General features: G+C 41.0%; 1 protein-coding gene across 2 annotated transcripts in view; it reads left to right on the top strand.

Moving 5' to 3' along the window:
* Positions 1-5,918: 5,918 nt before the first annotated feature.
* The window catches only part of LOC137630493 (uncharacterized), a 35,898-nt gene continuing 27,728 nt past the window's right edge, over positions 5,919-14,088 (top strand). For both annotated transcript variants that reach the window (XM_068361992.1, XM_068361991.1), the window contains exons 1-2: positions 5,919-6,249; positions 6,705-6,806. In XM_068361992.1, coding sequence (XP_068218093.1) covers positions 6,200-6,249; positions 6,705-6,806 — 152 coding nt within the window. In that variant the 5' untranslated portion in view covers positions 5,919-6,199. The remainder of the gene's footprint in view (positions 6,250-6,704; positions 6,807-14,088) is intronic.

Genomic DNA, 14,088 nt, shown 5'->3' with positions numbered 1-14,088 from the left:
GCTTAGGGAGTTGAAAGGAACTGTATAGAGAGTGGAAGAATGTGTTGAGATGAGGATGAAAGAGAATGAGGAACGAATGGAGAACCGATTGGAAGCTATGATGGGGCAAGTCATGGGGATGATGAAAACTTTAATGGGTGAAGGTGTAGTCGGAGGAGTGTCCTCAGCTTCGGGTAATGGGTTGATAGTGGATGAGAAGGCTAAGGTTAGTGATAATGGGAAAGGAAGTGATAGTGATAGTAATAGTAATAGTAATAGTGATAGTAATAGTAATAGTGATAGTGAGATTGAAGATAAGGGAATAAGGCATAGAAAGGATGAACAGAAATATGATAGGAATCATGAGAAGAAAGGTAAAAGTGATATGAAGAAAGGGAAGAAAAAGTATCAGGCTGATAGCAAGGACGATCGTGAATGGGTGAAAGTGGCGAGTAAGAAAAGGGCTAGGAAGAGTATGATCAAGGATAGGAGTATGACTGTGGAATTAGATTCCTTATATTCTAGCGAGGAAGTAGGAAACAAGAAGGAAGGTAGCAGTGATGATAGCAGTGATAATAAACGTGATGTGTGTAAGACTGTATTTATGAGAGAGGTACCTCGGTGTGAAAGGTTCAATGAGCATAGTAGTAGGGATGTATATGAATTTTTCGAGGAGTATGAGAGGTATTGTCAGGATAAGTATGGTGATAGCAAGAGAGTTTGGGCTAGGGAGTTAGGAGAATATTTGACCGGGTATTTGTTGACGATGTATGGAGTGATAATGAGTGTAGGTGACGTTGATTATGAAAGTGTGAAAAAGAGAATAATTGAGCAGGTAAAACGTATAAAAGGGAGTGTTAGGTATAAGCGTAAGAATGATTTTGATGAGGCAAGGATGAATGCAGGAGAAGCTATATCAATGTATGTATTAGTGTGCTACTGTTATTAACACATATTGAGTATGTGTTGTTTGAGATGTTGAGTCTTGAAATAAAGTCCAGCATTGTAACTTTAAAATGGTTTATTCTCTAAAAACAACAGTGTTAAACATCTCCATCACAGGAGTGTAGCTGGTTTGGTCGGATGACCAATTCAGGTGAAGTATAGATATGAACTGCCTAAATTATCGATATCACAGATATCGTATGTTTAGTTGTCTCAGCATTTAAACACAATATGTAAACTTTACATTCGTCTAGGAAGACACCTGCATCCAGTGACGACACAATCTTTCACACGGTATGCATTTGTGTTGATGCTTCAGAAAAATGTTACATTGCTGAGGGATGCAAAATACATCCTGTTATGATTTTATCTGACTACAGCAAATCTCACGCTAGCATCTTCATCCACAATGACATATTACGTTATGTGTTTTAAACATGTAATAACTAACTATTACATATGTATGTAGGTTGGAAACGTTAGCTAGGAAGAAGTATGGGGATGAAGGCATAAATGAGAATAAGGAGTTAATGAGGAAGTTTTTGGCAACAGTACCTGAGAATGTGTGTGAATTTATTAATTTGAAACGGAAGGAGAAAATGAGGTGGACGCAAGAGAGATTGACATGGGATGATATACTAGAGATAGTTGAGGATTATGAGTTAGAAAGATGTATGAAAGAAAGTAAATCTGTGAGTGTAAGAAGTAGAATGGAGGAAAGTGTGCCAGAATTTGTTAGTTTTAAAGATGCTGTTATGAGAGGACCGATGAGGGTAGCTGATAGTGTAGTAGATAGGAGTGTCAGGGCGAGTAATATGGGAATACCTGTAAGGACAAATGAAGGGTTTAGGCAAGGGAATCAGGTTTGGAGGGATAGGAGTGCTAGTGCGCGGGGAGGTAGGTCAGGTAGTTGTGTCCGTGAAGAGAAGTGTTATAGGTGTGGGAAAGTAGGGCATAAAAAGAATGAGTGTAGATGGGCGTTAGGAGCATGTTTCGGGTGTGGAGAGACGGGGATTCGTATTAGTGAGTGTGAGAAAGAGAAAGGGGTTAGATGTTATCGGTGTGGTATGACTGGGCACGTAGGGAGTGGATGTCGTATTAATCGTATGAATGTGATTTGTAGTAATTGTGGTAAGGATGGTCATTATGCTAGAATGTGCAAGGAGCCGAGGGGTAAGTGTACTGAATGTGGTGCAGATGGGCATGTAGCTAGAGTATGTAGGAAGAAGGGATTAAGTCAGCCAGGATGTTCGGGAAACTAGAGTGTGAGAGGGTTCAGCTGGGTGAGTCCTCCTGTGTGTGTGGAAGGAATAGGATCAATGTTTGTGAGAATGGGATGAATAATTGGTTGGAAATGAGCAAGTATGAATCTAGTATGCATGAGAAGTTAGGGCTGAAAAATAAACAATTAGTGTTAGTTGAATATAGGAAAAAGAGGCGTTTGAAAGTTTTAAGTGAAGAGAAAGTGCAATTGAGAATAGAAATAAGTATGACAAAGGTGTAAATGTACAAGTGTGTATGGAAGATAAATGTGTTAATACAGATGAATCATGGCTGAGTATGAATGATACCTATAGTGTGTGTGGCTTTTCCTTAGGTGATGTAAAAGAAAGGATGACGAATGCGAAAGTGAGAGATAGGAGAATGATTAGTAGTATGAATGAATCTTTTGCTAAAGTTGAGAATGTTTTTGATGAAATGGATGAACTGTTTACAGAAATGAGTGTAATTTTAGGGCCAGATGAGAACGAGGTAGATATGATTGTACATGATATATTAGATGATGGGGATTTAGATAGGAATAGTGTTAATGTAGCGAATGATTGTGATAAGGAAGAAGTGAATGAGAGAGTATATGGGGGCCCAGTTACTCGGACTAGAGGTCCCGTTCCCAACTGCGACTGGGTTACGAAAAAAATAATGTAAGTAGTGTGTGAGAAGGATTTGGCAAAGTAAGGGGGGAGGAATGTGGAGGATTTATTTTGGTTTTATTTTTATTTTTGTTTTTTGCCAAATCCTGAGAGAAAGAGAGAGAGAGAGAGAGAGAGAGAGAGAGAGAGAGAGAGAGAGAGAGAGAGAGAGAGAGAGAGAGAGAGAGAGGGGGGGGGGTAGTTAGTGTATCGATTGTTTGTGGTGAGAAAGACTGTTGGTACAAATGAGATTGTTTGTTTATGTTTTTAGTTAGGTTACGACAGTGGTGAATGTCTTGGGTGAAAGCTTATTTTGATTTTGACTGCAGCTAGAGGCTGGTGTGAATGCTGGATTATTATTTTTCTTTACCAGCGTTGAAGTGTTTATTTATATTCTAAGTAAGTACAGTTTTGTTTATCTTTGCTTGTCGTGATTGTGAATGATAGGAACAATTTATTACTTATCTTTGATTATAGTGCGATAGTTCAGTTAGTTAGGAGTGTTCATGAGTGTTTTCCTTTTTTTATTTTGGCAGGATGTGATTCCTCCTTTGGAGAACTTATTATTGAATGCTGCCCAACCGTTGATGACCTGGCCTGTAATTGATTGTGTATAGATTACTCTGGTGGATTGACCAATTGTTGCGGACCTGAATTACGATTATGATTAGGAATTTTCTCTGAATGATGATGACAATGATGATGATGACGATGACGCATTACCCAGCATAAATTGCTTCACTCACCACTTGATAGAAGTATTTGTGTAGTGGGAAAAATTATGTCTGCCACCGAGTGTTGCGTGTGCCAAAGAGTTGTGGCATTGGCCTGAAAGGACTGTTGGCCCTTGTGTGGACAAAGACATCCACACATAAATAAAAATTGGTTTTGGTGTATGGGATAATTTTAAGTCTGTTAGGGTTTTTGCGGGTTATATGAATGGTGCTTTTGGTTATTATATATTATATTATTTTGTGTTAAGTTTTTGATTAGTTTTAAGTGTTGATAATTTGAATGTGGATGGTTATTGATTTAGTTTTAAGTTTTGAGAAATATAGATTTGAGGTCATGTTTTGTTTTTGTTGCCCTTCAGTCTAAGAGTCCAGTTTATGATAACGTCAGGGGAAAGTTTGTGTTGCGGAGACAATTGTCAGAAGTAAGATTCAAGGGTGTGGGGGTTGTTTTTGCAACATCCCGCCACACTGTTAGGGAAGATGTGAACGTAAAGGATTGTCAAAATTAAAAAAAAAAATATTATGCAACTTGCATAATGAATTAATTTAACGACGGTGCCATAGGTTAATATACAGAAACAAGGTAGAATGAATTCATTGAAACACTTCTTCAGAATAGACTCATCACTGAAAATTTTACTATACTTTCTCAATAAGTCAATTTTTTGTGAAATTGAAGAAATACACCTAATGTGTATCTCAAAAGTAAACTTGCTGACGAGTATCACAACTAATACTTCAAGTCATACTGAGTTAAAGAAACATTATAAATGCTGAGATCCAGATGTTGAGGAGCATCTGTTCTTGACCTATCTACAATCAATCATGCTTTGAGTTTTGTTAGGATTCAACCTCATCCCTAATAATTTGCACCATGCACTAATTTTAGCAAGATCTCTATTAAGGGATTTAACAATCCCAGATCTACAATCAGGAGATGGAATTGATGCAAAGAGTGTATCATCATCTCCATATGCAACGAGCTTGTTTTCTAGGCTAAACGACATTTCATGGGCATATAGTATGAAAAGTAATGGGCCAAGAACTATAACCTCGGGAACACCAGATATCACATTCCTATACAGCACTCACTATGGTGCCATTCAACAAAAACACTTTGCCCTCTATTACTTGAAAATTCAAGGGCTTCCTAAGTAACACGGTCAAAGGCAGCACTAAAATTGACACCATTCATATGAACTTCCTGACCACTATCAAGGTATTATTGAACAATATTGGAGATTGTAGGAAGGGCATCCCATGCACCAAGGCCTTTACAAAAGCTAAATTGCAAATTCGGAAACAAATGATTACATTCAGCAAACCTTTCAAAACCTTTAAATAATATAGGAGTTATGGAAATTGGGAGGTAATCAGTTGGATTGGAGCTACCACAAACACATCTACATGGGGGAGTAACATTACCAATTTTCCAACAAGAGCTAAAATCCTCGCTTTGCTAACATGTTCAATGCTATTTCTGGTTTATGTATAATGCCGTTATCGGTCTCCCCTCGCACTGATAACTTGTTTCTGCCTGTAAGTGCATATATCAGTCTGTTTGAATTTTTGAGACCTTCTTTGCCGGAAACTGTTGTTCCAAAAGCTCACTGTTTGTCGACATCGAGTCAGTTATATTCACTCAGCTTATCAGTTAATACCTAACTGGTGCCTCCGCAAATTATCTTCCATAAACTTTTTTTTCAACAGGGAATAAGAAAGTCTTTATTACCTGTTATCATTACCATTTAGATATATGATATATATGATTTACACCTCCCCAAAAGATGCCCTATTTGGTTATCTTTCATAAACTTTCTTCAACGGGGAATAATAAGAAAGTCTTCATTGCCTGTAAAGTAAGATCCTCTGCACATCTCTCTCTGCCAGGTATCTGCAGCCAAACACTGTTGAAATTCCATTGTGTAACTTTGTCTCTTATCAAAATGTTTCATTTGCATTCATTCAATATTTGAATGCGGTCTTTCAAGTGGTACTATTCAAGCCCCAAAGTTGGAGAAAAGATCTTAACTATTACTTTACTTTTTCTTCATATGCAGTGCTTGGAGGTTCGGTTATCACAATGCAATACCTAAAATCGCATAATATAGCTATAACCTCTCTCTTGTGACAATCTTCTGTAGTTTTAAATCTCCCTTTGGTCACAATATTATCCAAGCCCCGTAAGTTGTTGTAAAGATCTTATCTGTTAGTTTACCTGTTCTTCTTATGCGATGCATTTAAAAATTAGCGTATCACAAGCACAACCTAAAAATACTTAGATAAAAAGATAAAAAATGAAGTCTTTATCTTTAAGCATGCATAGTGTATAAATGCAGAAGCAAAAGGTACCCTCATTCATTCGACTTTTATGGGGGAGAACGTATATACTCAGTTCTCGTTATATTAATTGTAGTTTCTCGCAGTTTTGTTCATTCAGGAACTTCTTCGGTAGTCACTTTTAAAAGTGATCAGGCAAAAAGTATTTACCTCTTTAAATTAAATAGAAATCGAATAACAGTGGTGCTTTATGCTAGAATATTATTGAGCCAAACTCGTATGGAGATAGTCTTCCTTAGATTAGATTGCCTTCCATAAATCTTTGTGTCCTTTTTAAACAAATCCTGAGATATGGCACAGCTGATAAAGAAGACTATTGACGCAGCATTTCGACATTCCCGGTAAGTTTTGCTCTATCTCCAATTATTGAAGTCATTACGGTCTCTCATTTTACATATGTTGTCTTAATTTGCTTTCAAAATTATACATATTGGTGTATCCTAAAGTCACAAACTTCGGATCTTTTATTCTGGATAACAATGTTCCATATTGAAGTTTCAGAAACGTTTAAAAGTTTTAAACGTCCAGACAAATTAAACAAGCTGAAAAGAATTTGCATTACTTATCTGTCATCAAATAATGCATTACTATTATTTCTTATATCGTTACATTCCTTAGTATCGAACTTTAAATGCAAAGAGATTCTATAACTGAAAATTTCATTATTCAAATCAAATCAAATTCTTCTATCCGAAATGATCTACAGTATTAACACTATCTATATGGCTCCATTTCTCAACTGAGTCAAGTCTACAACATTCAATTAATGACAAACATTATCATGTTCCTTTTTCAGGATATTCTCAGGAATTAATGAGAAAAAGGCAATCGTTAGAAGATGCATCACAACAATTCAAAATCCTTTGCTTGGTACACAAAACCCACCAGCAGATATAAGGTTAGTGTATTACTCTATCCCATTACCCTTCACTGGAACTGGAAGACTCCATATCTTGATCCTATTTGTGATTTTATGATTCCGTAAATTATCGAGATTAAAACTTTAGTTCAAATTTCCCCTTATATGAAGAAGCTCCACAAGAAAAAAGGCAAAGTAGATTATCACTGCCACTCCAGTACAGATTGATGGATGACACGTACTGCTAAGAAATCTACATAAACATAACTTTCTATGCTAAGATCATATTGCCATTGATATCTGAATATCAGCATCTGATGCGGTTCGTCTAATGCTTTGATGTTGTGACGGGCCGAGAGAGGGTTGTGAACTCAAAGGCAGGGTGCAATCAACTGAGTACTTTATTAAAGAACACTCTCCTTTATATACAAAATCTGAAGGCAACAGGAAAATACATGTTCGAGGGAATGACAATATTATAGAGGAAAACCGGAGACATGATTATTCAGGTTCTTTTTAGTGCGAGGGAAGAGCGCAGATACAAGCATAATAAATACAAAATAATTTATGTACGATCGTGTGACACACGGTTGGTACATGGCTCCCCCCCTAGAAATGACATACTGTACATGTTAAATAGGGCGCCCTGATCTAGAGAGGCGAACTGTAGGCGGGTCATCTGGCAGGAGATAAGCAGGTTTTAGACGATCAATGGAGACCCAGTCTTCTATGCCACGAATGTTTAGTAGGAATGCTTTCGGACTGCGTCGGATCACAAGGAAAGGGCCCGTGTAAGGGGGCGTTAGCGGTGGCTTGCTAGTGTCGTTGCACAGGAAGACGTGCGTTGCAGAGTGCAGGTCCGTTTGTATGTGATGCTTCGCTGGGGGCTTGTAAGTCTGGCAGCACGGAGTAAATTTTCCCACGACGTGATGTATGCGCTGGAGATCGTTGGAGGAGGTTGTAGAAGGAAAAAATTCGGCAGGGACGACCAACGGGTCGCCATACACCATTTCAGCTGCCGAGACGTCGAAGGCGTCTTTAGGAGTGGTTCTTAGTCCCAGGAGGACCCAGGGAAGCTAAGTAAACCAGTTGCAATCCTTGCAGCGGGACATCAAAGCTGCTTTGAGGGTGCGATGAAAACGTTCAACCATTCCATTGGCAATGGGGTTGTAGGCCGTTGTCTGATGTAGGGTGATGCCCAGGAGATTCGCTAATGATGTCCACAATTGAGAGGTGAAAGTGGTTCCCCTGTCAGAAGTAATATGCTCAAGTATACCAAATCTTGAAATCCATCCAGAGATTAAGGCAGATGTACTGTACATGAGGCGGACGTTGCAGTTTCCATGGGAATGGCTTCAGGCCAACGAGTGGAGCGGTCGAAACGGTAAACAGGTAACGATGTCCTTGTGATGTGGGTAGGGGGCCTACAACGTCGACGTGAATGTGTGCGAAACGACACTGAGGTTGAGGAAAGGTGCCCACTCCTGAATCAGTGTGTCGATGTACTTTGGATGTTTGGCAAGAAGTACAGGCGCGGACCCAATCCTTAGAAATGCCGTGCCAAATGAACTTTGCCTTCAGAAGCTGTGCAGTAGAACGGCACGAGGGATGTGAAAGGCCCTGAATGAAATCAAACACCTGTCGGCGCATGGGAGCAGGAATCCAAGGTCGCGGTCTACCAGTACTGACGTCACAGAGGAGGGTGGTGTTGGAGTCTTCAAGGGGAAAGTCTTCCCAACGGAGGGACGTGCAGGATGTCCTACATGCTTGATACTCTAAATCCTGTCCAGGGCGTTGTAATCCAATCCCAGTTGAACGGCAGCCAACGTGTTTCTAAACAGGGCATCGGCAACGGGATTCATTTTCCCAGGGACGTATTGAAGGGTGCTATTGTATTCAGCCACGGCGGAGAGATGTCGGCGTTGACGGGCGGACCAGGCGTCAGACTGTCGAGTGAAGGCGTGCACCAGAGGCATGTGGTCTGTGCGAATGACGAAGGGCGTATCTTCTAAGAAATGGCGAAAGTGACAGACAGCCAAGTGCACCGCCAGCAATTCTCGATCGAAGGGAGAATAACCCGATTCTGCCTTGGACAGTTTTCTGCTGAAGAAGGCCAATGGGCGGGGCGAGCCGTTGACCACCTGCTCGAGTACTGCACCAATAGCGACGTCGCTGGCATCGGTGGAGAGAAGGAGAGGGGCATGTGGAATAGGAAAAGTGAGAGCCGCAGCAGTTGATAGGGCCTTCTTTGCATTGCAGAAGACTGCTTATTGAAGGGGACCCCACTTCTGGTCCTTTGGCTTGCCCTTGAGGGAGGCGTAGAGGGGAGCAAGAGTGGCGGCAATGGCTGGCAGAAAACGGTGATAATAGTTGACCATGCGCAAGAATTCCTGCAGAGCTTTGATGGTCGAAGGCGCGGGGAAGTTCTGAACGGCTGCTACCTTCTCAGGGAGGGGATGGACTCCTTCAGGTGATGCAGTGCCCTAAGAACGACACTTCGTTGGCGCCAAAGGTACACTTGTCGTACCGGACTACAAGGCCGTTTTGTTGCAGGTGGTCGAGCACGATGCGCAGGTGATGGAAGTGTTCCTCTTTAGAGGAGGAGAACACAAGTATGTCGTCCACATAACATACACAGAAAGGGAGATCCCCTAAGATGCCATCCATGAGATGTTGAAACGTGGCCCCCAGCATTACGAAGGCCAAAACAGGAGTAATTGAAGGTGTATGTACCAAACGGAGTGGTGATGGCGGTCTTGGGGATGTCTTCTGGATTCATAGGCACCTGATAATACCCCTTCAGGAGGTCGAGCGTAGAGAAAACCTTCGCTTTGACAGGTAGGAGGTCACGTCAGCAATGTTTGGGAAGGGGTAGTGATCCGGTTCTGTTTGCATGTTCAGGCGCTGTAATCCCCGCACGGACGTAAGGAGCCTTCTTTCTTCAGAACGATGTGTAAGGGTGACGACCATGGGCTGGAGGCCTTTTGGCAAAGGCCCATTTCCTCCATTTCGGCGAACGTCTGTTTGGCGGCTGCCAATCGTTCCGGTGCCAGACGTCTGAATTTTGCGAAGACTGGGGGTCCCGTCGTCTTGATATGGTGATAAATACCGTGCTTGGCAGGAACAGTGGGCGTTTGATGAAGTTCTGGACGGAAAACTTCCGGGTACAACGTGAGGAGGTGGGCGTAGGCATCCGTGGGTGCGCTGATGTCGAGAGCGAGGTTAGAGGGGGCGGGTTGAAGAGGTGTCAACAAGTACGAGTCTGCGTTGACCAATCGTCGGTGGGGGACATCGACCAGAAGTTGGAAATGAGAGAGGAAATCCGCACCGAGGATTGGCAATGTGACGTCAGCAACTAGAAACTTCCAATTGAATTTACCGTTTCCGAACGATAATGTAAGGTTCTCGTAACCGTAGGTGGGTATCGCAGATCCGTTGGCAGCTACCAAGCGGACGTCGGCAGATGTAGACAGACTACGTCGTGCCTTGAAGTTTTCTTGGCAAAAGAGAACGACAAGCACCCATGTCTACCAAAAATCGCACACCCGTTCCTGCATCCTGTAAAAAGAAAAGATTAGAAACACGGGAGGCCACCGCCACGAGCGATGGCCTAATTACACGTTTTTTGGCCACTGACAATCCTTGGCACATTTCTTCGCAGTTGCCCCGAATCTCAAGTGGTAGTAGCAAAACTGCGGCGGATGGGAGGTAGTAAGTGGCTGTAGACGTCGTTCGTTGGGGAGCGAGTGATTGGTGGGTGGTGGGCGGGTTTGTCGCTGCTTCGGCACGTCACGGGGTAGGCGTGTATGTCCTACGGCATTCATGTTAACTTCGGTTGACGTTGAATAGGCATCCTCTTCGTCAGGGGTGGAGGCGTTGATGGAGGTCTTGAAGTGGCTGTCCATAAGGGCGTCAGCTTTGGTCATCAAGTCCTTTGGGTAACTATCGACATCGGGTATGGCAGCACGTATAGGTCCGGGTAAACGGCGTATCCAAAGGGCACGAAGTAGGTTCACCTCACGAGGAGAGCAGTCTGCGGCAGGTTGAAGGTGAGCGATACCGGTCATTTCACTGAGGGCAAGCGAAGCCCTTTAGTCCACCAACAGTTGTTGCGAGAGCTGAAAAAGCTTTGCTATACAGGCGGCTGGCGACGTCTAGTACTGCTGCAGAAGGTATGTTTTGAGGGCGTCATACGCTATTGGGGTGTCTCCTTGTTCACAAAGCCAGTCGGATATTTCTGGGAAGGTGTCCTCGGGTATCGCCACGAGAACATAATCTGCTTTGGTGGTTGAGCGAGTCACGTCCCCTGATGCGAAACTGGACTTCTGCGCACTGAAACCAAGCAAACGCCTCTCCGCTGACAAACGATGAAAGTTTGAATGGAGCGGCCGTAGCACCATCTGCCGTAGAGTCCGCCATAGTACCAACGATGGAGGGGTGAGGGGGTGGGGGTGGAAGGCCGTGGGAGTGAGTGGACTTCCGGGGTCACCAATGTGACGGGCCGAGATAGGGTTGTGAACTCAAAGGCAGGGTGCAATCAACTGAGTACTTTATCAAAGAACACTCTCCTTTATATACAAAACCTCAAGGCAACAGGAAAATACATGTTCGAGGGAATGACAATGTTACAGAGGAAAACCGGAGACATGATTATTAAGGTTCTTTTTAGTGCGAGGGAAGAGCGCAGATACATGCATAATATATACAAAATAATTTATGTACGATCGTGTACAATATATTCTTTACTGTTCAGAATTGTAGCCATACCAATAGAAAGGATGTATGTGAAGCACACCCCTACATACACTGCACATTATACCACTTTCAGAAAATTTCACTTATTACATATTGACGTCATTCCTTACTAGTTTCACTTAGCCTACACACTCTCTATATAGCATAGGAGATATATATATATATATATATATATATATATATATATATATATATATATATATATATATATATATATATATATATATATATCTATCTATATATATATATATATATATATATATATATATATATATATATATATATATATATATATATATATATATATCTATCTATATATATATATATATATATATATATATATATATATATATATATATATATATATACATATATATATATATATATATATATATATATATATATATATATATATATATATATATACACACACACATACACAGTAAAACCTAGGCTTACAAGTATCTGGGATTACGTTCATATTGGTTTATGACCATGTAATTTTATTTTGATATACACTCATTGTAATATTTTGCATGTAAAACTTTCATCAGCATTCACCGTTTTTGTGAAATATTATTTTAATGAAATTAGCATGCATACCCCTACACCATATTGGCAGTGTTTGCTAAATTTAGTCATCATTTTGTTATCGCATTAGCTGGCAACCTTCAATCTCTTGCTCAGATCCTAATTCTTTCACTCTCTCCGTAGCACAAGTAAAACAATCATCTCTTACGTTCGTCTTTAGAATTTTCTTGTACAGTTATGACTGCATGTTCTCTGCCCAGTTGTGAAAACTTTTGTTCATCAAAAGTTATGGTGGTCATGTGGTAACATCCATGACATGTGATTGCCAGACTGGAGTTAAGAGTCCCGCTCAAACTCCTCAGATCCTTAGGTCACTACAACATCGCTATCATTGTGATATAAGAATGGGGGTTTGGGGGAGTCTATAGATCTGCTGAGTCATCAGCAGCCATTGCTTGGCCCTCCCTGGTTTTACCTTGGGTTAGAGTGGGCTTCCACGCTGACCATTTGCATACAGTAATACCTCGACATACGAGTGTCCCAACATACGAGAAATTTGAGATACGAGGAAAGTTTCTAGTAAATTTTTGCCCCAGGATACGAGACAAATTAGAGATACAAGGATGCTAGACAGTTCTCTATGTGGCCGCTAGGTGGCCGAGTGTGCGAGAGGCTGCTCACGAGGACAGCCTCGTTCGCTTTTTCCCGTCGGATCTCTGTCGCGTAAAGTTATCTCTGAGCATCGGCCATAGTATTTGCGTTAATCAGTACAGAATTAAGTGAATAAGCAATGGGTCCAAAGTAAGCGAATGCAAACAAGGGTAGGGAAAAGAAAAGGCGTATGACAATCGAGATAAAGCATGAAATAATTGAAAAACATGAGAGTGGTGTACAAGTGACTGAGCTGGCTCGCCACTATGAGAGGAGTACATCAACAATATGTACTCTTCAAGCAGAAGGATGCTATAAAGAAGGAAATCAGAGACATGTTAGCAAAGTGGCAGGAGTTTTCTGATTTTATGGAAAAGAGGCACCCGGATAAGTTGTCGTTTGGTCATGTGTTAGCCTTTTGTGACGATACTTGTGTACGTCATTTTCGTAACACTTTGAAGGGGGAGGGGGATGCAAAAGCAAACATCCCTAGATAGGTTCCTTTTACAAAAGTCGGCAAAAAGTGAAGGTGAAAGCAAGTCAAAAAGCAAGGCAAAAAGAGCCAAGCTGGAAGAAAAGTAAAAAACGAAAATGAAAACAAAATTAGAATCAAGTTTAGAGTAACATAAGATTAACATTTATTTCTAAGTGTGTGTACAGTAAGATAATTTAATTTAAGTTAAATTTAAAGTTTAAATTATGTGACATAGTGTTACAAAAGCGTAGCGTACCGAACGTGTTGCCGTCAAGTCTCTCTCCTACACTTTCTCTCTCTCTCCTCCTCTGCACACACTGCCGTTAGCTGCTACCATCTGTCTCGAAGGTAAGAACTCCATAATAATGTCACATTTTATTGCAGATCATAACCAGTATATAGCTATTTGTTATTTTGCGACCGTAGGTCGTGAATTAGAACAATTAAAAACATGTTTTTCGACTAATATACTGTTTTTAGGTGTTTTTTCAGAGGGTGAGAACGCATAAATTTTTTTTAGTTACTTTATGTGGGAAAAATTGATTAGAGATACAAGCGAATTAACATATGAGCTCGGGTCCCGGAAAGCATTAAACTCGTAACTGAAGGTACTACAGCATATAGTTAGTGTCTAGGGCATTGTCCTGCTTTATAGGGCAATTTCACTGTCCCTAGCCTGTGCCATTCATGAAGAGCCTTTAAACCTTTTAAAAACTTTGTTTTGCATTGTTAAGCTAATAGTATCGTGACAATGGTCCCCAATTCGAATACAAAAATACGCTAGAAGGAAGAAAAACCGCGTGGCTAACTTGATAAAACTTCATATTCGTACTGCAACACCCACGGCTGGTACATATATGATTCTGAACATTTAAGAGGATTTTGATGCATTAGAAGAAGCAGAAAAGA

This window comes from Palaemon carinicauda, chromosome 38 (genome assembly GCF_036898095.1).
Source record: "Palaemon carinicauda isolate YSFRI2023 chromosome 38, ASM3689809v2, whole genome shotgun sequence".
Classification (NCBI taxonomy): Eukaryota; Metazoa; Arthropoda; class Malacostraca; order Decapoda; family Palaemonidae; genus Palaemon; species Palaemon carinicauda.
The sequence above is the reverse complement of the archived record's forward strand: the minus strand, read 5'-3'. Positions and strand labels throughout refer to the sequence as shown.